At 37.3% G+C, this 23,937-nt stretch overlaps 1 protein-coding gene and 1 long non-coding RNA gene across 5 annotated transcripts in view; one reads left to right on the top strand and one right to left on the bottom strand.

Annotated features, from left to right (window-relative positions):
- Positions 1-3,655, bottom strand: part of LOC131481667 (uncharacterized) — a 52,457-nt gene extending 48,802 nt beyond the window's left edge. The window contains exon 1 of one of the 2 annotated variants that reach the window (XR_009246490.1): positions 3,539-3,655. This is a non-coding gene — a long non-coding RNA (uncharacterized LOC131481667). The remainder of the gene's footprint in view (positions 1-3,538) is intronic. The other variant, XR_009246489.1, reaches the window with a different exon arrangement.
- HECTD2 (HECT domain E3 ubiquitin protein ligase 2) overlaps positions 1-17,984 on the top strand; it is an 86,964-nt gene extending 68,980 nt beyond the window's left edge. For 2 of the 3 annotated variants that reach the window (XM_004583365.4, XM_058671441.1), the window contains exons 11-21: positions 882-978; positions 2,633-2,740; positions 3,495-3,627; positions 4,569-4,657; positions 6,598-6,756; positions 8,253-8,327; positions 10,138-10,225; positions 10,311-10,417; positions 10,735-10,850; positions 11,878-12,021; positions 15,479-17,984. In XM_004583365.4, coding sequence (XP_004583422.1) covers positions 882-978; positions 2,633-2,740; positions 3,495-3,627; positions 4,569-4,657; positions 6,598-6,756; positions 8,253-8,327; positions 10,138-10,225; positions 10,311-10,417; positions 10,735-10,850; positions 11,878-12,021; positions 15,479-15,599 — 1,237 coding nt within the window. In that variant the 3' untranslated portion in view covers positions 15,600-17,984. Of the gene's footprint in view, positions 1-881; positions 979-2,632; positions 2,741-3,494; positions 3,628-4,568; positions 4,658-6,597; positions 6,757-8,252; positions 8,328-10,137; positions 10,226-10,310; positions 10,418-10,734; positions 10,851-11,877; positions 12,022-14,840; positions 14,925-15,478 lie in introns of all 3 variants that reach the window. The other variant, XR_009246488.1, reaches the window with a different exon arrangement.
- The last annotated feature ends 5,953 nt before the right edge of the window (positions 17,985-23,937 follow it).

The raw sequence follows: 23,937 nt of genomic DNA, 5'->3' as shown, positions 1-23,937 counted from the left end.
TTCCAAAAGTTTACTCAGTTTGATTCAAAATTCTGTATACTGGTACTGAACAGCTCCTACAATATTTGTACCCAGGTGAAAGTTTCCCATTTTCCATTCACATGAGGGCTATCTTTTTCCTCATATTACCTTCAGTTACCTTCAGTGGTCACAGAAAGGCAACTTGACCGTGCTCAGATGGAGTCCACTTACAGCTGAAGCACAGTCACCTGTGATGGAAGCCCAACTCCTAAAGTTTCACTGTTTCCAAATATATTTTTGTGTGGTTTGTAGCTTTTGTAAATAGTGTAGAATGGGCCCAGACTCAGGAATGAAGTTAATTTCATAACCTTTGATCTTAATTTAAAAAATACATACTATTTCATATAACTATACATTAAATACTATATCCACAACATGCATCCCCTCCTTTTTACAGTTATCACTGATTATATATTTATTACTAAATTTCTTCATTTTTGAGGTGCACACACCTTAACACCAGAGTCTTAGGTTAATCTGAGCATATGATTTTTTTTTTTCTGAGTTAATTCTCCTTCATAAATCCTTTTGCCTCCTGGTTTCATGTTGCCAGTGTTTTTCACAAGTGGTAATATAAAGGTGGCTATGTGAGTTGAAATTATTTGCATAAAAGTATAGGTGATTAGCATTTATTCCAGTGCAGTAGATGTAGCTTTCTTTGGAGAATAAAGATACTGCACATCTAGCAATGATAGATTCTTCATGGGGCTGTGGGCATTAAGTGAGGTACAGAAAATCATTTTGTAAATGATTTTACAAGAGTACTGTTTATATTGCTAGAAGGGGTACCTTAGATTCCCTTAATATCATTTTGCTAAAAATACACCATTTTGCTTTTTCTGTTTTCACTTATTGAGCAGGTTTTCCTTCTGTCAGTACCCATTCGTTATTTCTATAGCTGCAAAAAAAATCATTATTCAGAGAGACTCAGAACAACAGATGATAAGCATCGCAAGGGTAAGCCAGTTATAAAAACATATTTATGCTGACTATAGTAAATATAGTAAATAATTTAATAAATAAATTTATGTATTGTGACTTGTTCTAACATAAGCAGAACCCCATATTATCACACTCCCCCAAAAATGCTTTTAACCTATTCACGCTGTGGAAGACAAGACACCCCTCTGCTAATCAGCTTCCCATTTTACTCTAAATATAGCAGGAAGATTAAATGCTGCTTCTAGGTCCAACCTTCTAGGAGCTCTTTGGACCTCAATCTGTAGAGATCCAGTGGTAGGTAGCAGTAGAGATCAGCGAGGAGTGTGCTCAAGCAATTGTGCTTAAGTTCTTAAGGCAAAGTACTTAAAACACTGAGACATCCTGTATACAGTAGGAAAAACCAGATGGAAACAGCCAAATATTAGAAAATATAATAAAAAGAATAGATCTCAGAGAACTGAAAATTAATGCTCAAAGAATGTAGATGATGCTTATTGGTTCTTAAACCAACATGCATAGAGTTCCCACCGTAGCCCAGAGCAGTCAGGCTAACCCCAGGCATCTTTGAGAACAGATCATGACGCCATCTTACAGAGCAGGGTGCAGCCCAGCCCCGGGGCCTGTCCTAACCCACTGCCTAGATGGGTGTTTCAGCACAGTGCGGTGGAGCCATGGACTTCCCCGAGGAGGGAGCAAATGAGCTCTAGACTCTGTGTAAACGCACGTGTATTACAAGCATCTGCTTATGTGACATGATTACTCACACCTTTAAAACTTAGAGGAAAACTCAGCTCCAGTTGCCTTAAAATAAAGAGAAACAGAAGAGTGATGAGATGTCTTCCATGTCTTGTCTAAGAATATAACAAGAATCAGACATTCAAAATATTGTAAAAAAAAAAAATAAGAATTGCTTATTCTTCAGTAATTTACTAGGCAGAAGGTGAATGTTGTTTTTATTACAGAGAAAAAAAGATCTGAGTGACCGGTGCCATCCTAAAGCTAGCTTATATTAAACACAGTAATTTTAGAAGAAACTGTCTTTGTCTAGCTAAGGAATTTCACGCTCACATTCCCTCTCCTCAACTCTTGATGAGTTTAAACAGATATATTTAGCACTAGAATTGTTACTTGATCTTGTGTATGTATTGACTCCCAGGTTGGTCTGCATTGCTCATGTATTTTTCTGTCTGTTGCCTTTGTACAATGTAGTGCGTTTCTTGAGTATTTTTCCACCCTAAGATAATGATAGTTTATATTTGTAAGAGAAATTCTAGCATGTAAGAAGTTTGTCTAAATTCCTCTGAACAGTTTCCTATCACTTAAGTGATATTCATGTCTGTGTGTGTGTGTGTGTGTGTGTGTGTGTGTGTGAATACACATTTTTTTCTTGAAAGGATAGAGGCAGGTGTAGATTCTCAACAGGCTAAGTTCTCCACGGAGCATGCAAGCACACAGGTAGAGGTTGAAGAGTCAGCTGGCATTGTCAGTTCCTATGATTGTTTCCCAGGCATTAATTTGTCAGCTGCAATTGCAATTTTTACAAATCAGATGTGTGTGATTTTATGAAATTGTTTACATGAAAGATGACACAGAAAAGAATTAAGTGATTTTTATTAAAGCATTCAGGTGTTTTATAGTCTAAAGGTGGAAATGTTTTCTCTCTTATTAGCAAAGTCTGGTGGATAAAGTATCTCGGAGACAGAGACCTGATATGAACATGTTATTTCTAAATATGAAAGTAAGACGGACACATCTGGTTAGCGATTCACTTGATGAGGTATAATTTATTACAAAATGATATTTATTAAAACATTACATGAATTGTACAATGTGATTTACTACTAAAAGTTTAGTAAATGATTTGTGATTTCTGAATTCCAGTAAGTATGATTCCTTAAATTTTATACCATAGTTGACACTGGCTATGTATTTATAATTAAGCCTTATATGTTTATGAATGTTTTTAGTAACTTCCCAAAGAAGGATTTGACATAGATTACCTAAATGAGCTAATGGATCTGGACTCACTCATCTTTCTTTCTGCTTAGTGGTATAACGATTCATTTTAACTTCACCAGGCCTCAGGTGACTCATCTATAAAATAGAGGTCTGACCTACAAGCCCTATAGCACCTATGCAGGCTCAAATATACGTTGGTATCATTAGAAGTTCCTGAATATATGTTTTACCAGATCTTCTTGTTTATCAAAAGCTAAAGGCTGATTTAGCTATGTTGCTTTTTTGAAGTGTAATGTTGAATGGTCTTATATTTAAATAATCTACTAAATTAAAATGTTGAAAGTAGTATGATACCAGGACAGTAACCCCCAGCAAGGTGCCTCACTTGTCTACTCCATGTTAGAATGATGCCTAGCTCACACAGTATCTAGTACATTTATGGGAGGGATGAAAATGAGTGGAATTTGAGGACACTGTAAATGAACAGTACCTGTGCTAGTTCTCAGAATTTAAAAAGTTAATCCCCTTTCATTGTCCTTTGTTCTCCTCTACTATATATTTTCATTAAATAGTTAACACGGAAAAGAGCAGACTTGAAAAAGAAGTTGAAGGTTACCTTTGTGGGGGAAGCTGGATTGGATATGGGCGGCTTGACTAAAGAATGGTTCCTGCTCCTCATTCGCCAGATTTTTCATCCAGATTATGGTGAGCATCCAGTCCATTTGTTATAAATACCATTTCTTCATAACTATTAGAGAAAGGTGGCAAGCATTATTTTTGCTCTATGATCTCACATTTTTTGTCAATTATTAATGTTGAACGATTATGTAAAGATGATATGTTATATACATCTAATGAGTTTTTTGAAATATGGGATTGAAATGTTAACTGTCCTGCTGGTAGCCCTACACAAAATACATGAAGACTGAAAGTACTAGGAGCAGACATCTGTATCTTTCCTCAACAGCCCAAATAGATCAACATTTATTTTGTCATCAAAATGAAAACCACTGGAAATTAAAACAGAAAACTATAACTTGCTTTACATTAATATTTGAAGCTTATTTCATTAAATAATGTTTGTTTAGTAAGTAGGAATTCATAAATTGATTTTTAAAAGATTAAACCTGTGAAATTTAAGTTTTACTGTAGAAATATCACCAATAAAATCATTAATAGTTGCTAAATGTTTGCTAAATGTTTTTCTTCAAAGGAGTGTTTTTAGTCTTTCTGTTCTTTCGATATATATTTAAGTTTTTATATCCTGTTTCTGATCATGGGAAATACGGATGATATATACAGATGCTGTTATATGGATAAATTTAAATCTCCAGGTAATCTTCAAAATTAATATTAATCCTAATTTATAAAACCGTAGTTATTATTAAGCTATCTCATTATCTTTTAGTTACCTCATTTCTACCTTTGGTTCAAGATACCAATGAACAATAAAATGCACTATGTGTATCCTCAATATATCAATTTATAGTTGTTTAGATTTGCAAATAATGATGCTCTAAGTAAATGTGAGATTTTTAGCATGAAAGATAGTTTGCAATAATTATTTGCAGAAATAAAAATGCTGTGCATTTTCCAGTCTTTTTAATCAACAGTGTTAGTAATAAAAGTATATTTGTCTTTTGTAGGCATGTTTACGTATCACAAGGATTCACACTGCCATTGGTTCAGCAGCTTTAAGTGTGATAACTATTCTGAATTCCGACTGGTTGGAATTGTATCCTTTAAACTTTCCACTAGGAGGTGCTAATAGACTAAAGATTTTAATAGATTTTGCCAGCATCTTAGAAAAAATTTTTTTGAAAATTATATATCCTTGTCAAAGACTACCAATTCATTTTCAGTAATCTTTATTATGTGTCATGTCAGCTATATAAGGTCAATAGGTTTTAAAAACATATGAAAGAAAAAATAGTTCTCTTCTATTTCACACATAATTTAAATCAACAGAAATTCAATTCTTTAAAAAAAATTGTAATGCACTGTTCTTCTGTTCTTTGTGTGCTTATTACTTCACTAAGTTTACAAAATTGAAATTATGGGAAGTAAATCTGGTTTCTTACTATGCTCTGTAAATCCTGGGACATGAAGAAGGCATTCATAAATTATGAAAATTGAGTGGTATGGAAATATTTAAAGCATATGGTGTTACACTATAGTATATATTATACCACTGTAGTGGTATAATCTATATGGCATCTTCTGATCCCTATTAGTTGTATTGTGGAGAGCATTCCAGGATTGGTAGGAGAGTGGACAAGACTCCTTGTACATCAGCCTTTAAAAAGTTCTAAGAAATATAGAAAAAAGGAGGATAGAGCAAATAATGAGCCAGTACTGGGAAGGTGAAGGGTTAAAGGAAGGGGAGGGGATCTATAAGCAGCTTGCTCTCTAAATGGACAGTTGAGCATCCATGTCATCCTTTCTCAAATGACTGTGTGGCATTAAGTACTAAGGAACTTTGTAGAAGAAAAAAGATGCAATGTATTCTCAAAAAAAAAAAAAAAAGGAAAGATTTAAAAGTGGAACAAGCTGAATTGTGTTGAAACAGGAGCAGTGAGCATGGCAGGGTTATGAAAGATACCATCCATCTTAAGGAGGATTTTGAACTTTAGTCTTGGTTGCATTCGTTGGAATAATTTCCGAAGGAATGTTTATGGCAGTCAAGAGGGCAGATGAAAGAAAGGATCACAAGGGGGAAAAGCCATGTGTTGGAACAGTGAACTCGCCTTGGAAGTCTATGACTATTACCCTGTCTAATAGTGCAGAGTGCTGGATTCCACAGAAGAAGGCTTAGCAATCCTCAGGCAGCCGTCTTCACCCTGTGACCTGGAGCCATCACTGTTTTCACCATTCCAGCTTCACTGAAGGGCCCAGTCATCAATGCTTCTCATACTCTTGACTTGTTTAAATTTCACAATGCATGTTTGTCAAGCTTTACATTCTTTTTTTTTTAATAAAGCAAACATTTATTAAACTATAATAAAAACATTCCATCAAGCTTTACATTCTTATGTTTCAGCTTGGATTTTGGGTGACAGTCTGCCTTTATAGAAACTGCTGCAGACTAAAAGTTGATAAATAGGACATAGTCATTGAAAAGATAGATGTCATTCCTTACACTTCTCCAGTTTTTAAGACCAAAGATTTGTGTCTGTAATACTTCTCACAGTGCTATATGTTCCTGTTACCATTTACTGTTCAATGTGGTAAGGTCTTGGGGTTTATTATAGAAGTGTTGTAGTAAAGCCTACAGTATTAACTGTGCATATTTTGAAGATGACACCAAGAGTCATAATGATATTCCTACTGCTTATACAGTCACCAACATCTTTCCTTAAATTTAGAAAATGTTTTCATATGTGCTAAATGCTTTAAAAACATGTCTGAAATTACTATCTAATGTGATCTTACATGAACTTTTCTAGGGAATTCATTAAATACTATCAGTTGAACCTTTCCCTTTTAATATGACTTGGTAATCAAGGAATTATATTATGTAGAAAAAAACAGGAGAGAGGAAAGGAAGTATGTGAGACTAATTAGAAAGTCAGTGTTAAATCTAAATGCAGCTTGCAAGAAATAGACTGATGCATAATTCAAAACTCATTTGTTGTCATGGATTTTATGTTAATGCTTAACATCCAGTATGCATAGCTTATGGGACTAGCTGTTTATAACAGCATCACCTTGGATATTCGTTTTCCTCCATGCTGTTACAAGAAATTACTGAGCCCTCCCATCATCCCCACTGATCAAAATACACCAGTCGGCATCTGCAGTGTTACCATTGATGACTTATATCAAATTATGCCTGTAAGTATGAAGTGAACATTTTTGTCGCTTAATGCTAAAACGTCTCCCTTCTGTCTGCAGTCTCTCTCATAATGCTGTTTTTCTTTTTAAACAGTTTCCCTCTGGCTCTGTAGCTCATCTGCCTCTCTGTCTTCTTCCTAATGCAGACACACCTCCTTTGCAGCATTCCTGAGTTCTTACAGTGTGGCACTGCAAACCCTGAAGTCAGAAAGTCAGATTTGCATGAACATGTCTTGTTTTAATTGAATAAAACATTATTCCATGAAGTATACAAGAGCAATATAATTATGCTGTTATTTACATTTTTCATAATTGGAAATAAACCAAACATTTTTGCAAATACCAGATGAAATTTTCTATTTTTAAAACCTCATTTCTGGATGCTTTAAATTATAACATAAGAAAGTAATTTGGGGTTGGGGGGAAATAGCATTGTGGTTTAGTGGGTTAAGCCACTATTTGTGCCTGATATAGCATCCAAAAAAATTGTCACTTATATCCTAGCTGCTCTGCTTCAAATCCAGATCCCCACTAATAAGCCTGAGAAAGAAGCAGAGAATGGTCCAAGTCCTTGGGCCCCTGCACCCACGTGGGAGACCTGGAAGCAGTTCTCGGCTCTTGGCTTTGGCCAAGCCCGATCCCCAATATTGTGGTCATTTGGGGAGTGAACCAGCAGATGCAGGATCTGTCTCAGATATTCTTAGGAAGTGGAAGGTGCTATAAATGAAATGTAGAAGCTACTTAACACACCCAAACCACAAATATTATTATTTAAAAGGTGAATCCTAAGAAGCCAGCACTATGGTACAGTGGCTTAAGCCGCTGTCTGCAATTCCAACATCTCATATCAGCTCCAGTTTGAGTCCTGTCTGGTCCACTTATGGTCTAGGATCCCTTCTCCTGCACCTGAAAATGGCTGAAGAACTGGGTCCCTGCCATCCATGTGAGAGATACCCTGATAGAGTTCTTAGCTCCTGGCTTCAGCCTGACCCAAGTCCCAGCCATTGTGGCTATTAGGGGAATGAGCCAGTGGAAAAGATCTCTCTCTTCCTATCTGTCCCCTTCTCACTGTCTTTAAATAAGTAAAAATAAATAAGCAAAACCTGAATCCTAACACAGCAGCAGATTTGCTAATATAAGTGGGAAGATTACATATTCTTAAAAAGCAATGCAGCTGACAGCAGTGGATTATGCTGGAAACTACACTGGAGTTTAGCCTGTTTAAGAACAGATCCCAGAGTTACAACTCTGGGTTTAACCAGAAAGCTTCCTCTTACATAATCTATAACGTATTCTTTTCCAAACCTTTACATGATAGAAGCTATTAACAAACATTTTGTGCCTTGGAAAGCAACTCTCAGATGTTTTTGTGTTGAAACCTCAACAGGCTTATCTAGTCATTATTGCATATGTAAGTGAAGCAGGACATATTGACTTAACTATTTTCAGTAATGCTATTTGATTTTGGAAGACAGGTTATACATTTCTTCTTCCAGGAACTGGCCCATGGATTAAATGAACTCTTATCATATGAAGGCAATGTTGAAGAAGATTTCTATTCAACATTCCAGGTACTGGTGAGGGCAGATAGCTGTCTGTCAACTGTATTTTTCATTCATGAACAATGCCATTTGCTCTTAAGTACTCTCTGCTAGAAAAGATGACAAGGGTTAATGAACATTTAAAATCCTCTGTCTTAAAGGCTGTTAGTCTGGTAAAGTACAGACAGTGACACAGACACATGTGGATGACAAAGTGCTTAAAGAGATTCACCGAGGCTAAGAGGACGTTGGATGAACTGCTGGGCAGCTACATGTTGCCTTAGCTCTGTCACTTTCTTAGAGCTTTTCACCTTCCTAAAATGAGCGTTTCATGAAACCTCAACACAAGGGGTTAGAAGTCAGAATGGATGGGTCAGACCAAAGCTCCTTCATTTCCGCTTCCCTTATAATAACTGGGAGATGAAATTCATCACGGTGATCCACATAACTCTAACAAGCTGTAGAAGTTAAAGTATTTAACTGCGCTTAATAGACAGGGTGAAGGCCTGACTTTTTCACACCATAATGATTTCATGACACTTCATTCTTAGCAAAAATAATATATAAACTTAGCCTTTCTATAACTGGTGTTTTTCAGAAGGGAGAGGGGAAAATCTGTTCTTTTAAAATTATCTCAGATAGAGAGAGACTAATATAGAAAGATGAGAACAGACAGGGAAAAGTCAGCTGGCCCATAATTGCTCAGCCCGTACCTTACTGGTCAGGCTCCTGACGTGGCCTTTCCTGGAACTCACTAGGGAGGATGCAGAGTTCAGTTACTCCTCACTAGCTAAGATATTGGAGATTTCTCTGTGCACCCGTCTAAGACTGTTCTACTCCTCAATTGTTAATATATGGCTTGTTAGAATTATAAATCAGTTTTGATTATCCTAAAATGCACAAAGTTCTGTAAAATCTTGCTTGAATACTATAAACTGCTAAATATAAATATAATCGTAAAAAAGAAAGTAATAGCACTCACCAAAATTAAAGGCAAAGGTGCAGATCATCTCAGTAAAATAACAACAGAAGACCAAATCAAACAATGAACAACCCTAAGATGACAGGGCCAAAATACCTATTCATATTAGCCCTGAATGTAAATGGCTTAAACTCATCAATCCAACGGCATAAATTAGTAACTGGATTAAAATACAAAATCCATCTATCTGTTGCCTACAGAAGACATATCACACCAACAAAGATCAACAGAAACTATATCAGGGATTTTAATGTTGTTATTTTTATTTTCATTTCTTCAAAGCAGTTTTTTCCCATTAAATTTTTCACTGACTCGTAAGTCATACCATGCCTTCAAGAAGATTCTTGATATTCTTCTTCATTGTTTCAGTTACATATTAGTCATTCAGTAGCATGGTATTTAACTTCATTGTACTGTAAATTTCTGTTTTTCTTCCTGTTGTTGATTTTGTATTGTGGCTTTTCATTTAAGGGGATGTGTAGTAACTGTATAATGGAGATTATAATACCCAGATGTGAGGATACAATGCAATATACATCTGAACATCCAGATCAAAGATGGATTCCCAATGAAACTGTTAACTATATGTTGACAATAGGATGCTGGACTCTCTGCCACTGTCCATGCTGGCAATGATGGATTTATGACTGTTTATGAAGAACTATATTACTATATTAATATAGGGGTAATCAGTGAGGAGGGAGGATTTTGGGGAAGGGGTAAGGGAAATCCCAAAACCTGTAGAACTGTATCATAAAATAAATAAATAAATAAATAAATTTTATGAACATGTTCATGGACTCCTCTTAGCTGTATCAATCATACCAGTAAATATTCTGTGATCATATCTCCCATCAGGTTTTTCAAGAAGAATTTGGAATAATTAAGTCCTATAATTTAAAGCCAAATGGTGATAAAATTACAGTTACCAATCAAAATAGGAAAGGTAAGCTAGACACCACTTTTAAACTTTTTGAAATCAATATCCTGTATTTACATGCTCTTATTTAACAGATAAAATTGTCTTCCAGAGTATGTACAGCTTTATACTGACTTCCTTCTCAACAAATGCATCTATAAGCAGTTTGCTGCTTTTTATTATGGGTTTCATAGTGTTTGTGCTTCAAATGCTCTAATGGTAAGTTTAAAACATTAAACTTTTAATTGACGGGTCACTGTAGAGGTGGAGAGAAAAGAAGAATTAAATGCATGGCATGGTCTCTGCTGTTCCGATCTTTAATTTCTCTGGTAGAAGAAACAGCCCACCCAAAGTGAAAAAACAAGTGACACAACACAGATTATAAGCAAGTGTATTGGAGGTAGCAGGGAGGCTGGCAGAGGCTTGACGCTGGCCGTGGGGAAGAGTAACTCAGATTCATGCTAAATCTGCTGAATTTTCTGCAAATGCTAATTACTATTTCATTTTAATTCTTCTTGGTAAATAATTATTGGCAGCTGCTTCGTCCAGAAGAAGTTGAAATTCTCGTTTGTGGCAGTCCTGAACTGGATATGCACGCCCTGCAGAGAAGTACTCAGTATGATGGCTATGCAAAAACAGACCTAACTATTAGGTGGGTTCGTAGGCGCCTGGTGGTAGGATTGTGAACAGGGGAGCAAAACAGAATGTGGTTCATTTATTGGTGTAATTTTCAGTTGTTGAATTATGTTGACTGAAATATTCTAGGGTCTCACACTGTCTCTACATAGTAAAATAGAAATATCAAATATGAACTCACATAGCAAACTCCTTAGAAGAAATTACACAAATTCTACAAAAATGTATAGGGTTTGTTTAAAAAAAATATGACTATGGGCCCAACTTTTGTGGCATGGCAATGAAGCCATCATCTGTGACACTAGCATCCCATATGGGTGCCAGTTCAAGTCCTGGCTGCTCTAATTCTGATCCTGATTCCTACCAATGCATCTGGGAAACCAGCAGAAGGGGCCCAAGTATTTGGACCCCTGCATCCACTATGGGACCTGGAAGCAGCTCCCGGATCTTGGCCATAGCCTGGGCCAGGCCTGAGGGGAATGAACCAGTGAATGGAAGATCTCCTTATATATAGTTCTTTCTTTCTCTTTCTCTCTCTCTTTATAAAATCAATATATAAATCTGCATTTCAAGTAAATCTTTTAAAAAGTGACTTTGATCCTAAAATTCTAGGCATGGATACAATTTTAATAGCACTATGTTCTTTTAGGGGGATTTATTTATTTATTTTAGGATACAGTTCCAAAAGCTGAGATTTCCTTCCTCCCGTCCCCACACTGATTTCCCGTGTTTTATTACAATAATAAAGTCCTTCAAAAACAGTCATAAGCTCATTGTTCCTACTAACATCATGCTAAAAAAGATTTGTAAATTACATAGAAGAAAAATAACTTCTATACTATCTACTGTTATACTAATATAATTTTTATTTCATAATGTAAGAAGTCTAATTCAAATATGAAAGATCTTCATTCCTTAATTTCACATTAAAGGTATTACATATGTTTAACTGAAATGGTTTACTTTGGCTTTGTATTACTTTGTTAAGATCTGCATGCTTTTTGTCAAGGTGTTTCACGTATACCTCCCTTGGTGTCCTCTAGATACTTTTGGGATGTTGTGCTTGGATTTCCTCTTGATCTTCAGAAGAAATTGCTTCATTTTACTACAGGAAGTGACAGAGTACCTGTAGGAGGGATGGCTGATTTGAACTTTAAAATTTCAAAGAATGAAACTTCTACTAACTGGTAAATTTCTGGAAAGTAATTTTATTTTTAATATGTAAGTTATTGCTAAGAATAAAGCACCTGGAATCAAAAAATTCATTGCATCTGAAGTAATTTTAATAGGAAAAAATATTTAAATTAACCATGGCCTTAAAATAGGAGATATTTCCAATGAAAGTTCAGTTAATTTTTGAGACCAGTACTAATAGTTCACAACTCATTTCCCTCACTTTTTGTAACTTTCTAGGTGAAATAATTGCTTTGTAATCTCTTTTAGAACTTGGTGTATTTTACAGTGTTATGTCTAAATTTCATTTTTACTTAAATGTGTTCTTTATTTTCTATGGCAAATATTAATTTGGGGTTGTCTGTGGGTTTTGTTCTTTGCTTGTTTGTTTAGCTATTACAAACAAGTACCACTAATTACTACTATTTTTTTATTCATGCTTTTTGCATTTGAAGTAATGGTAATTATGGCTTTAAGTTATTTGCCAGTTGTGCTAGTGAGTTAATGTTATTCTATTTATTCCTTTTCCAAAATATGTTGTAATTATAAAAGCTGATCTGGTAGACATAACTTTGTGTATGACCAATTTTTCTTTTATTCATGTCAACTCTTCCTTTCATTATTTTTGTTTTATTTACTACATTTATTTGAAAGGCAGAGAGAAAGAGAAACAGAGAAACAGAAACTCCTATGTTGATTCACTCCCCAAGATGCCCAGAAGGACAGGGATGAGCCCAGGCCAGGTGGGAATTCAACCCAGGCCTCCCATGGGGGCGGCAAGAACCCAGTTATTTGAGCCATCACAATTGCCTTCTAGGGTCTACAAGGCTTTTTCCATTTTAGCTGGAATCTGCCCCTTGTTTACCCAGTGCCACTATCCTGGGTTTCATTGTTTTTCACATTTGTGATTTATTTGACAAACCCCATGCCAAGTCTAACTAGTCAGCTCTTCCCTTTTGAATTATGTCATTCTGTTAAACCAATTTTCCTTAACACTGCTTTGATGGTATTTCCCTGGGCAGAAATAGCCTGATGGCTCTCCATCACTTTACGTTCTAGAATCTACAATCCCTCAAAACTCTATAGTCTTCTGTCCCAAAACACCTATTAATATCATTCTCCATGCTTTAGTCAGCAGTCTGTCCTGGTAACTCCTTAAACACATTTTACGTCTGCTTTGAAGTTTTTCTACTTTGAAGTTTTTCTCTTCATATGTGCCATGTTACCCTTGCCAGAAACCCAACTTAAAATTAACTTTCCCTCTAATGCCAAGAGTATCCTTCCTTCAGTTAGTTCCTTGACGACCTTAAAGCAGTGATGTGCCACTGAGCATGCTCTACCTTCTTCCTTAGGTATTTAGCTCTTCCCGGCAGAGGTCAGGCCTCAGACATCTTTGCATGTTCCATGCAGTATGTGTGCACAGACCCACAGTGTTTCTTGAATTTTTTCTATTCAATATGTAGGTTATATTTAAGACATTTAAACAATTACACATGGGTGTCTTCTAAAAGTTCAAGGGAAAATACATACTATGAAAAACTGCTTATGGATTTCAAGAAATGCTTTACACCAAAATAGACATCTTTAATTCCAATATCTCATGAATTTTATGAAGTACCCTCACATTTATAAACTTCAGAAAACTGTAAGCAAGATTTACAGTTAAAAGACCTAAAATGAAAAGAAGAAGCCTTTTGAGATTACAGATTTACTTTGACACCAGAAATTAAATTTTCAAAATGGTGTATAGTAACAAAATTTGTCAATTTAAAAAGTATAACGTGAGTAATCTATTTTAACACAAGGATGACATTACATCTATATTTTCCCAATTACTATTAATTTTGGGGATTACTTTGTGAACTAACATCACTTAGTCATGAATCTAGAATAACTCCAAACTCACAGTGGGAAAGTCACAGATATTAAATATGAATTCAGTCACTCATCAGAGAACGATGTCATTTCAGTCGCACACACTCCAGCTACTAAGAGTTTTCATTCCTCCATAAAGGCCCACTAGTGAAGAATCACTCAGTTTTTGCTAAATTAGAATGCTAAATCTGTGCATATTAACAACACTAGTTTTGAAGTCAGACTGACTGAAATTTGAATCTTGGATCTCTACCTTTATGAGCCCTGTTGCTTTGAATAGATGACCTGTTTATTGCAATAACTGTTTTTCCTCACCAGTAAAATGAAAATAAATACATTCTCAGTTGTTTTGAGGCTTAAATGACACAAAATAAGCATTGACTATAGTAAATATTAACTGATTTGAATACTTTTAGGCCTTTAGTACAGAGGGCTCTCAAAGTTGAATTTCTAATAATACAAACTTCTTTAAAGATGTCCTCCTTTTCTGAGGTGTATAAGAAGACTTCCAAAAGTTTATGAAAGATAGAACTAGAAGGTAAATGTATTTTAATACAAATATAATTTGAAATCCATATGTGTATGAGGTCTTCAAAAATTCTTCAAAAACTACACATGTGAAAAACATTTCGGCACCAAACAAAACCTTTAATTGCATTTCCCACTCTTGATTCACGGATGTCTCTGAAAGCACTATTGATGCTGTAGCATTCATAAAAACAGAAGGAAATGGCCTAAGATCTGCAGAAATCTTGAGATAAAAACCTACCATCAGGTGGACAGTTGAGGGAGCTGCTTGAAAGGATTGAGAGGCTAAGTGATACATGTGTGTTGAAGGCAGCACCATTGTTAAGTGTGAGCATCAAGTTGCTCTGACAGTCACCACTGGGAAACAGCAACACTGTATGACCTACTATTCTGTAGAATGTTTTGTGCGGATAACTCTTTAATCTTTTAGACAACCTAATCGGATAGTTTACCTTATCATGTTGATGAGGAAAGTGAGATCTGGAAACATCAGGCAACTCAAACAAGGTCCAAAGTGAGTAAGTTAGGGAAAGCAGTAGTTACATTCTGTACTGGCTAGTTTCAGCAATTCCATATGGGAGAACCTGTTTGAGTCCTGGCCTCTCTGCTTCGGATGCAGCTCCCTGCTAATGCACCTGGGGGGCAGCAGGAGATAAAGCTCAAGTGCTTGGGTCCCTGCCACAGCTGTGGCTGTCACCACCATCTGGGGAGTGAACCAGCAGATGGAGGATCTCTCTGTGTCTCTTTCTCCTTCTGCCTTTCAAATAAATAAATATTTTTTTTTATTTTAAGTTCAGTTACCTCTGATTTTTAAACAAAGCTCCTTTAGTAAGAAAGTTTGGTGGCAGCAGGATATTGACTGTCTTGTCTAATATAGTCTTAGCATTTGCAGTGGTGCCTGATATATATTAGATACTCAATAAATGTTTGTTCAATGAATGAATGAGTAAAGCATCTTAATATATATAGCAAAGTAGATTTGAGTACATCAAGTATTTTTTTAAAATGGCCTGACAGCTGTTTTGTATTATAAAACTTAGTATCTTTTTAAAAATTATTTTTCCCTAGGTTACCTGTGGCTCATACCTGCTTCAATCAACTTTGCCTACCGCCATACAAAAGCAAAAAAGATCTGAAACAGAAGTTAATCATTGGAATTTCAAATTCAGAAGGTTTTGGACTTGAGTAATGTAGAAGACTTGAAATCCAGTATTTTATATGTAGCATTCACTTCCCTCTTCTTGTGCCTTTAACCTTTTCTTGTTTCTGTCTCAAAACACTTTCACAAAAGCTCACCAACTTTCAAACACTGAGTTTTTAAAATAAAATAGGAAGTATGTTCAGCAAAGGCATGCTTTTCTCAAAACTCAAAAGTTTCTTGAGTAATGACCACATGGCAGAGGCAACTGTGGGTCAAGTCCCTCTTTTTTTTTTTTCTTACTAGCACTTTATCATTTTCCATGAGTAGTTTGTCACAGTGAAGTCTGATGAGGGGTGCATCTCTGACATAGTTGAACCCAGTGGCAGATTGCGTGCTACTGAGCACCGTGTAGCAAAGCAAACAGCTCCACTATCTTCAACATAAGGCATGTAGCCATATTTTCATATAGAGGTGAACAACAGTATAATTACAAATGCCTTTTACAGGGTTTTTGATATACTGGCTTTAGTTCCATCAGATTCTTTTCAATTGCTGCTGAAGAGTATGTAAATAACTACATAATAGCTTGAGAACAATGGGATTTTGATAGTGCCATTTATTGCTAAAGATTTATTTTTACAAAGGAAATTCAGGGTTTTAGATGTGTATACAGCTTTTACAAATTAATAAAGATGACTGTACAAGAATATTTTCAGACTAATTGGATTCAAGGTTATACTCGTTTAAGTATTACTGTTAGTCTGCATGCATACTGATAGTCAACTAGTTGTGTGGTACTCCATGGTGTTTATATAAAGATTTCTCCTTAAAGATCAAAATATTAGGAAAGAAATCAGGTCTAACTAGTTACTGATGAATTAAGTCAACTACAAGCACAAAATAAAAGAACTGCTTTTATATATATATATATTTTGATTGATGTATAGGTATATACACATTTTTGACCACCAGTTATACTAAAATACCAGTTTTTTAAAAGATAAGGTATTTGACAAAAGTGAATACAATAATAACATTTGTGTCAAAATGATACAGCTTGTTGTAAAAATAGAGTTCAGCATTTTGGCCAAAATGTTTGTCTTTCACTGGATTCTTAATATAGTAAATTCCAAAAATCCCCTTTTAAAATGTTTTCTAATAAAGTGGCATGTAAAAAGAAACTGCGTTTAAGTCAGACAGTAAATGGAGTACTTTCCAATTTACAGCATATGAAGCAGTTTTATTAGCATATTATAAATATTTCTAAACAAATATTTCTCTGTATAGCTTTCCTTCAGAAAACTCTGAGTTCTCTCTGCAATAATAATGAAACCAGCATTTAGTACCAGCATATGGCTCATATGCAAATAATACTTTTCCAAAACTTTTTCCAAATTAGGTTTTTTTTTTTCTTGTTGTTTTGCTTCTTACACCCAACCAGCAGAATTCTCCCAGGGTGTAGGAAGTAACCAGTTTCTTCTCCTGGGATTTGAAACCCAACCCACTCACCCATCTCTGAGGAAAAGGAGCTACTTCATTGATAGTCTCTGAAATGCAAGTGACTGATTTTCCATTAATAGGCTGCTTTTTAAAATCTTGAAAACGTAAGCGATTTACTGCATATTGCTTTTGTTTTATTTTGCTCTGTTTTTAATCCATATGCAAATAAAACTGCTTCTCACACTGCTTGGACTAGAAAGTTAAGATGTTTAATGTAGGTTACTACTAAGCACAAAGAATCATGTATAAGAAATCAGATTTAACTGCTTTAAGTAACATGTAAACAAAGTTTTTATTTGGTAGCAATGACTCATGGAAAAATTGTGTTGGCTTGGTCTGCATGTTTAATGATGTGCTTGTGTACTGATAGCTCTGTCAATTTCAAATAAAAAGTACCCAAGCAAGCCAGATTTTTCAATGAAGAAGTCCATAAATAAATGGAGAATTTTTGTTATCTGTTCTATCAAGTTGAAAATTTGTAACTATTTATCACTAAATTGCACATCACCTTTATTTATTTATGCTCTGTTTTTGGTTTACAGTGTAATGATACCTCATTTTAAAAAGTAAAAACCACTGCTGTTACATTTTGTTAATTTAAACAGCTAGAAAATTCATGTAGTAACTTTTATATATGTATACATATATATATCAGTTAATGAATTCTTGATTTTTGTATCTGCTACTATAAATTAAAGCATTGCACAGTATTTACCAATATTTACAAAATGTCCTGTCCTTTTTAAAATCTTTTGTTAATCATACTCTTGTCTGTATATTCACAAGTTCTTAAACAGTCCCTCCTTTTTGTTCACATCTGTATTGTATTAAGTTAATGTCAAAATGAGATTTTTCAGATATTAAAATTATATAGTCAGGCTTTACTTCATTTTTGAACATTAACAAATTAAGTGAAACCATATGTTTTAAATAGTTTATAAATATATACAGCCACTTTTCACAATACTCATTGTTAGGAAAATTACTAACAATGTCTTCAAAAAGTGTGTTTCTATTGACACTACATATAACTAACTTCTGTCACATATGTGCAGTATGAACTAATGAATATCCAGGATGGGTGACTGATCATACAGTTTTCTTATCAGATGATGCCAATGGAGTACACCCAGAGGAGAGTTAAGTGTGACCTTCTATTGGCTACAAATAGACAATTTTAAATATCAAAAATTCCTCTTTTAAACCATTGTTTTGTTCTTTTTGCTAAAAGGGGCTGTTATGCTGGCACATCGGGTTATGTCACCCCCTACAAAACTGAAATCCCATATGAGTATCAGTTCATGTCCCAGCTGCTCCGCTTCTGATACAGCTCCCCGATCATGCACCTGAAAAAGCAGCAGAAGATGGCCCAAGTGCTTGGGCCCCAGCCACTCACATGGGAGACCCAGATGGAGTTCCTGGCTCTTTGCTTTGGTGTCTCTTATCCCTGACCATTGCAACTGTTTAGGGAATGAACCGGTAGATGGAAGATATGTTACTCTCTCTCTTTGTAACTCTGCCTTATAAATAAATAAATCTTTAAAATTATTATGCAAAATTTTGTAATAGCAGATCTCCTTTTCATTTGGCCTACAGAAATAAGCCCATTGGTCCTTTTCCTCCATTGTTCTAGATACACTGTTCTCTCTGGATGACTTGGACCAGTGTTTGTTGGTTTATTACTTATTTATTGAGTGCTTATTGTATTTTAGCTGAAGGCTGATCTTCAGCCTCATATTTCATTTGCTTACTCTATATAAGCATATGAAGCACATGTAATGTTCAATATTTATTTTATGAAACATTAAAATGTATCTCATGGCAAGAAAAATTTCTAGGATTTTTTTCAAGACAGTTATACTCTTCAGTGTTTCCATTGCCATTTAGACATTATGACTGAACCCATGTGTGTATGTAAATATACATACACATAAACATATATGTAGTAGCCGACAGGCTTCTCTGCAAGACAACTTGACTTTTTCTTTGTGCACATGCATATACATGCTGTGTCCTGAATATCTATCCCCTTAAACTCAAGCAGGCATTTAGTCTCCAAAGACTAATGGTACTATGAGTAGATACAAGCCAGTTATGACATTCCAAGGGGAAACCTTTGGGACCTGATTAAATTGGATTTGTTCATTGGGATTGGACCACCATGATTGAATCCTGGTGTCTCTACAAGCACGTGTATTCCCTCTCTTTTGCCCTGTGATGTCTGTGCTGCCCAAGACTGCTAGGAAGAAGGTCAGTACCAGATAAGGACCCTAGAGTTTGCACCTCTGGAACGATGAGCCAAAATAAGCCTATTTTCTTTATAAAGTTATCCTGCCTCAAGTATATCACTACAGTGATGAAAATCTAATACATGCATATGCACACAAAATACCATAGAAAAATTAGAGACTATTTCAGGAAGGTTTTTCAGCAAGCACCATCCAGTGTTATGTTTCCAATTGCACATAGGCCACCTCCACTTACAAGACTTTCTTTTTTGTTTATTTATTTTTATTGGAAATGCAGATTATACAGACAGAAGGAGATATAGAGAGGAAGGTTTTCCATCTGCTAGTTCACTCCCCAATTAGCCTATCATGAGCCAATTCAAGGCCAGGAGCCTCCTCTAGGTCTCCCATGTGGGTGCAGGGTCTCAAGGCTTTGAGCCATCCCCTACTGCTTTCCCAGGTCACAAGCAGAGAGCTGGATGGGAAGTGATGCAACACAAACCAGCACCCACATGGGATCCTGGTACATGCAAGGTGAGGATTTAGTCACTGAGCCATTACACCAAGCCTGGAGCCCCTGGATTCTATTCCTAGTGTCTAATATTTAAGAGCTATAAGGGGCTGGCAATGTGGCTCAACGTTAATCTTTCATCTTCAAAAAATAGTTCTTTAATATATACAAGTGTAGTTTGGTTACATTTTTTACAAAAGAAACTAAAAAAAAATAAAAGATAAAAGCATCAATTCTAAAAGAAAGGAATGTAGAAATAGTATATAATAGACACATAAATCTAAGAACAAAAAGGCTGTGAAATGGACAAGCTTGCAGCAAGGGTATGCAGAACAAGGGGAAGTGGAAGGAAGGTACACCTGCCAGCACAGGCATGAGGCTGGCAGCGCATGAGTCCCCGTGTTCTGCAGGGGCTGCGGTTCCCTAACTGCCTGGACCTACGTGGAGGCGTGCTGGCAGAATTTCAGAAGCTGCTTTTCCTATACCCTTCAGAGAATGACCACAGCTTTCCTTTTGGAAAGAAGCTTCATATTAGACATACTCATCACACACTGCTCCCAGTTCTACGACCCTCGGCCCTAACCTCTCCTCTGAGCCCCAGTCCCAGACTGCAGGACCGCTGGACTGATCCAGCTGAAACACCGACCAACTCCTCCAAAACGCAGCCTCTTATCCTGTATCACCTCCCCCCCTTTCTTCCCCACCTTTCTTCACCAGCTTCTTCAAGAGTATATAAATAGCCCCACTCAGGGCCCAGCTCATCGGAGCCTGAGTGATTGCCCAAGTCAAAGTGGAAGATGAGATAGGCCATCGTGTTACATAGCTGCCCCGGTCTGTGTATGGGCCCATCATCGTTGACCTCCAAAGTGCCAAGGACCTGTGATGGCTTTGTCAGTCCATGAGAGAACCCAGAAATGATTTTCTACTTGCTAAGTGACCTGCCTGACTTTTTAAATTATCATCTCTGAGGTTCCAGTGGTCAAAAGAAATGTTGGGAAATTCTTTGTACACGCCACAGCGGAGGATCTGGCTGCCAAGCCCTCCCCCTTTGACTCTGCACTGAAGAGCATTGGGAAACTCTAGTCAAATACAAATTCAGACCATTTGGGAAGGCTGCCTGGGTTAGTATCTGATCACCCAGAACCTTAGGGAAGAAGGATAAGAGGTACCAGCCCCACCCCCAACTGATGATCCTAAACAAGGCACTTGGCAGGTGGGCCCATCCCTCTGTGGTTCCTAGACTCAAAGCCTGACAGGAAGATGCCCCAGTGAAAGCACTGAAGGACCCCGTGGCAAGCTGCAGCCCATGCCCCCTCAAGGATTCAAAGAATCTTCACAGCTCCAAGGAGAAAACACATGTCAGCCCTGTTCAAGCCCTGGCCCATTCTGTGACCTTGAGCAAGCAACCTCATGGAGTCTATAATTCAAAGCATAAAATGTGAGAAGGCCAAGATTGTTGGCCACTTTAGCAGGACTTGGAACCTCAAGACCAGGCCATGCAGCTCTCAGCACACATCCTCCTGGAGGTCGGCAGATTATCCTTTTGCATTTTGCTTTGACTCTGATAACTTAAAACAATTTTCATGAGCCAGCTCTGGCTCACTTGGGGTCCCCTGAGGACTGGGCTAGTCCCTCATTCTCTGGAGCCACAGATGTGTCATGAATTCAGACAAGGCACTTGTGGTTGAATACAGTTTCTGCCAGAGACAAAATGCTATCACAGCTGCAAAACTAAACAGATGAAGGTGTGTTAACTTCCTGTTGCTGCTGTACCAAATGACCAGAAACTTCAAGACTTAAAAGAGCACATATAACTCTGCTGGCTCTGTCTTCAGACCATAGAGGGTATACCTAAGAAGCCGTTGAACTTGACTGGACAATAAGATGCTGGACACTATGTTTGGTATACGCTTGCAATGGGGGAATCTCAACTGAACTTGAACTGTGGTTATGCAACAAGGTGGAGGAATCCACCATGGTGGGAGGGTTTGGGGAGGGGTGGGGAGAATCCCAGTACCTATGAAACTGTGTTACATAATACAATGTAATTAATGAATTAAAAATAATAAATAATAATAAAAGAGCACATATATGTCATCCTAAAGTTCTGTAGATCACAAAGGAAAACTGGGTCTCACTGGGCTGAAACAGGCACTGGAAGGGCTGCCTCCCTTTTGAAAGCCCTAGGAAGATTCCACTTTGCTTCCTTTTCTATCTTCTAGAAGTTGTGCACATTCTTTGGCTGAGAACTCCCATCTCAGTCCTCAAAGCCAGCAGCACCCCGTCAACCCACCTGACTGCCTCCCTCTCTCACCTAGAAGGGCCTCATGATTACACTAAGCCCACCCAGATCATTCAGGATGATCTCCCCATCTCAGTCTTCTATCCAATCACACCTACCAAGGTAAGCAAGACAGTCATGGGTTCCAGGAATTACAACACGGACACATTCGGGGCAGCTATCTGACCTACCACCAAAAAAATGTTTAACTGTCTGAATGAGCTAGCAGAAGACAAGGGGAGTGACAAGGAACGGTCAGAGTGGCATGCTGAGCTTTTTAAACTGATTCCCTAACGTTCTATCATCCATCACTCCTATGAGGGTTTTTCAGTTTAACTGGAGTATTTGAAATTAATTTCAGATACTTTCAAATATGGTAGAAATAATAATGGAAAAATTTTAAAAATAACTTATATTCTTCAGTATTCCTCCATTTCCTAGATTCTCAAATGCACTTAGCAGATCTCTTGTTACAGGAAATGAAACAGATCAGTGTGGGTGACATGGGCAAATGTCCAAAATTCTCGGCTGTGTCTAAAAAAGCAAACTGCACGTGCTAACGTTTTACAATGGGTTTAGCAGCCACCTGCAATCCCGGCATCTCAAGTATCACCAGTTGGAGCCACGGCTAGTCCACTTCCAATCTAGCTCCCCGCTAAAGCACGGGGGAAAGCCCAAGTGAGGCAGTGGAAGTAGGGTCTAGCTTTCTATTTCAGGTCCTTGTCTTCTACTTAGAGAAGCACTCTAAGCACAGGCATATATACTGTGTAAAAGTGATCAAACACACACACATGTGAGTACATAGCTGAGGAGGGGCATGGGCCAGAGGAAGAAAGGGGGTGGGGGAAGGGAAGAAGAGAGATGGCACCTCAGCACCAAGAAAGGTGGGGGAGCAGCTCCCAGCACCTCCTTCTGTTAGGCAGTATAGCTGCCTGGGAATTTTATGACACTATAATATTCCACATGCAGATTAAGGTACACATTTACATGCTTACTAGTGTCGCTGTCCCGCAGCGATGGACTTGGTGCACGGAGCTGATAATAACACACGTGGACCCTGACTGATGGTCAAAAGCCGTAGTTTATTAGTAGCATCAAACTTTATACACTGAGGGCCATACAGGATAAGGGAGGAAGTATTGAACTCATCAACAAAACCATCAATGCTTTTGTTTGGAACTCTTTTGTCTTGTATATTCTACCAGGTGTTCTCATATACATACTCTCCACTCAACTGTTCTTATGCAAATGATATCCAATAAGGTATACAAAAGGTAGCCATTTGGTTATTCTCCTCCAAATATTATCCAACCAACTGTAATCCTGTGCTCACTGACCTTCTACGGTCACAATGTCCTCCTACATACTAGGCCAGGTTCCTGATGAAATAAAGAGGCATCTCTAGGAGCTGGCACCATGGCAAAGCTTCCACCTGTGGTGCCAGCATCCTGTGTGGATGCTGACTCCAGTCTCAGATGCTCCACTTGCAATCCAGCTACCTACTAATATGCCTGAGAAGGCAGCAGGGGATAGCCCAAGGCCTTGAGCCCCTGAATCCACATGGGAGATCTGAAGACACCCCAGGTTGCTGGCCCAGTTTCAGTCATTGTGGCCATTTAGAGAGTGAACTAGTGGATGGAAGACCTCTCTGTAACTCTTGCTTTTAAATAAAAACAAATAAATCTAAGGAGGAGGGGGAGGAGAAGATACAGTCACATGGCGGGAGGGGGGAAGGGATAAGGGGGTAGTGCCTCCTGACTTATCCTAACCTGGCTACCTGTCTTATCCCACATCACAACTGTTTGGGCCCCTGTCACTCACAATACAGACTCAGATGGAGTTCTAGGCTCCTGGATTTGGCTTAGC

The sequence above is a fragment of the Ochotona princeps genome, chromosome 13 (assembly GCF_030435755.1).
Source record: "Ochotona princeps isolate mOchPri1 chromosome 13, mOchPri1.hap1, whole genome shotgun sequence".
NCBI lineage: Eukaryota > Metazoa > Chordata > Mammalia > Lagomorpha > Ochotonidae > Ochotona > Ochotona princeps.
The sequence above is the reverse complement of the archived record's forward strand: the minus strand, read 5'-3'. Positions and strand labels throughout refer to the sequence as shown.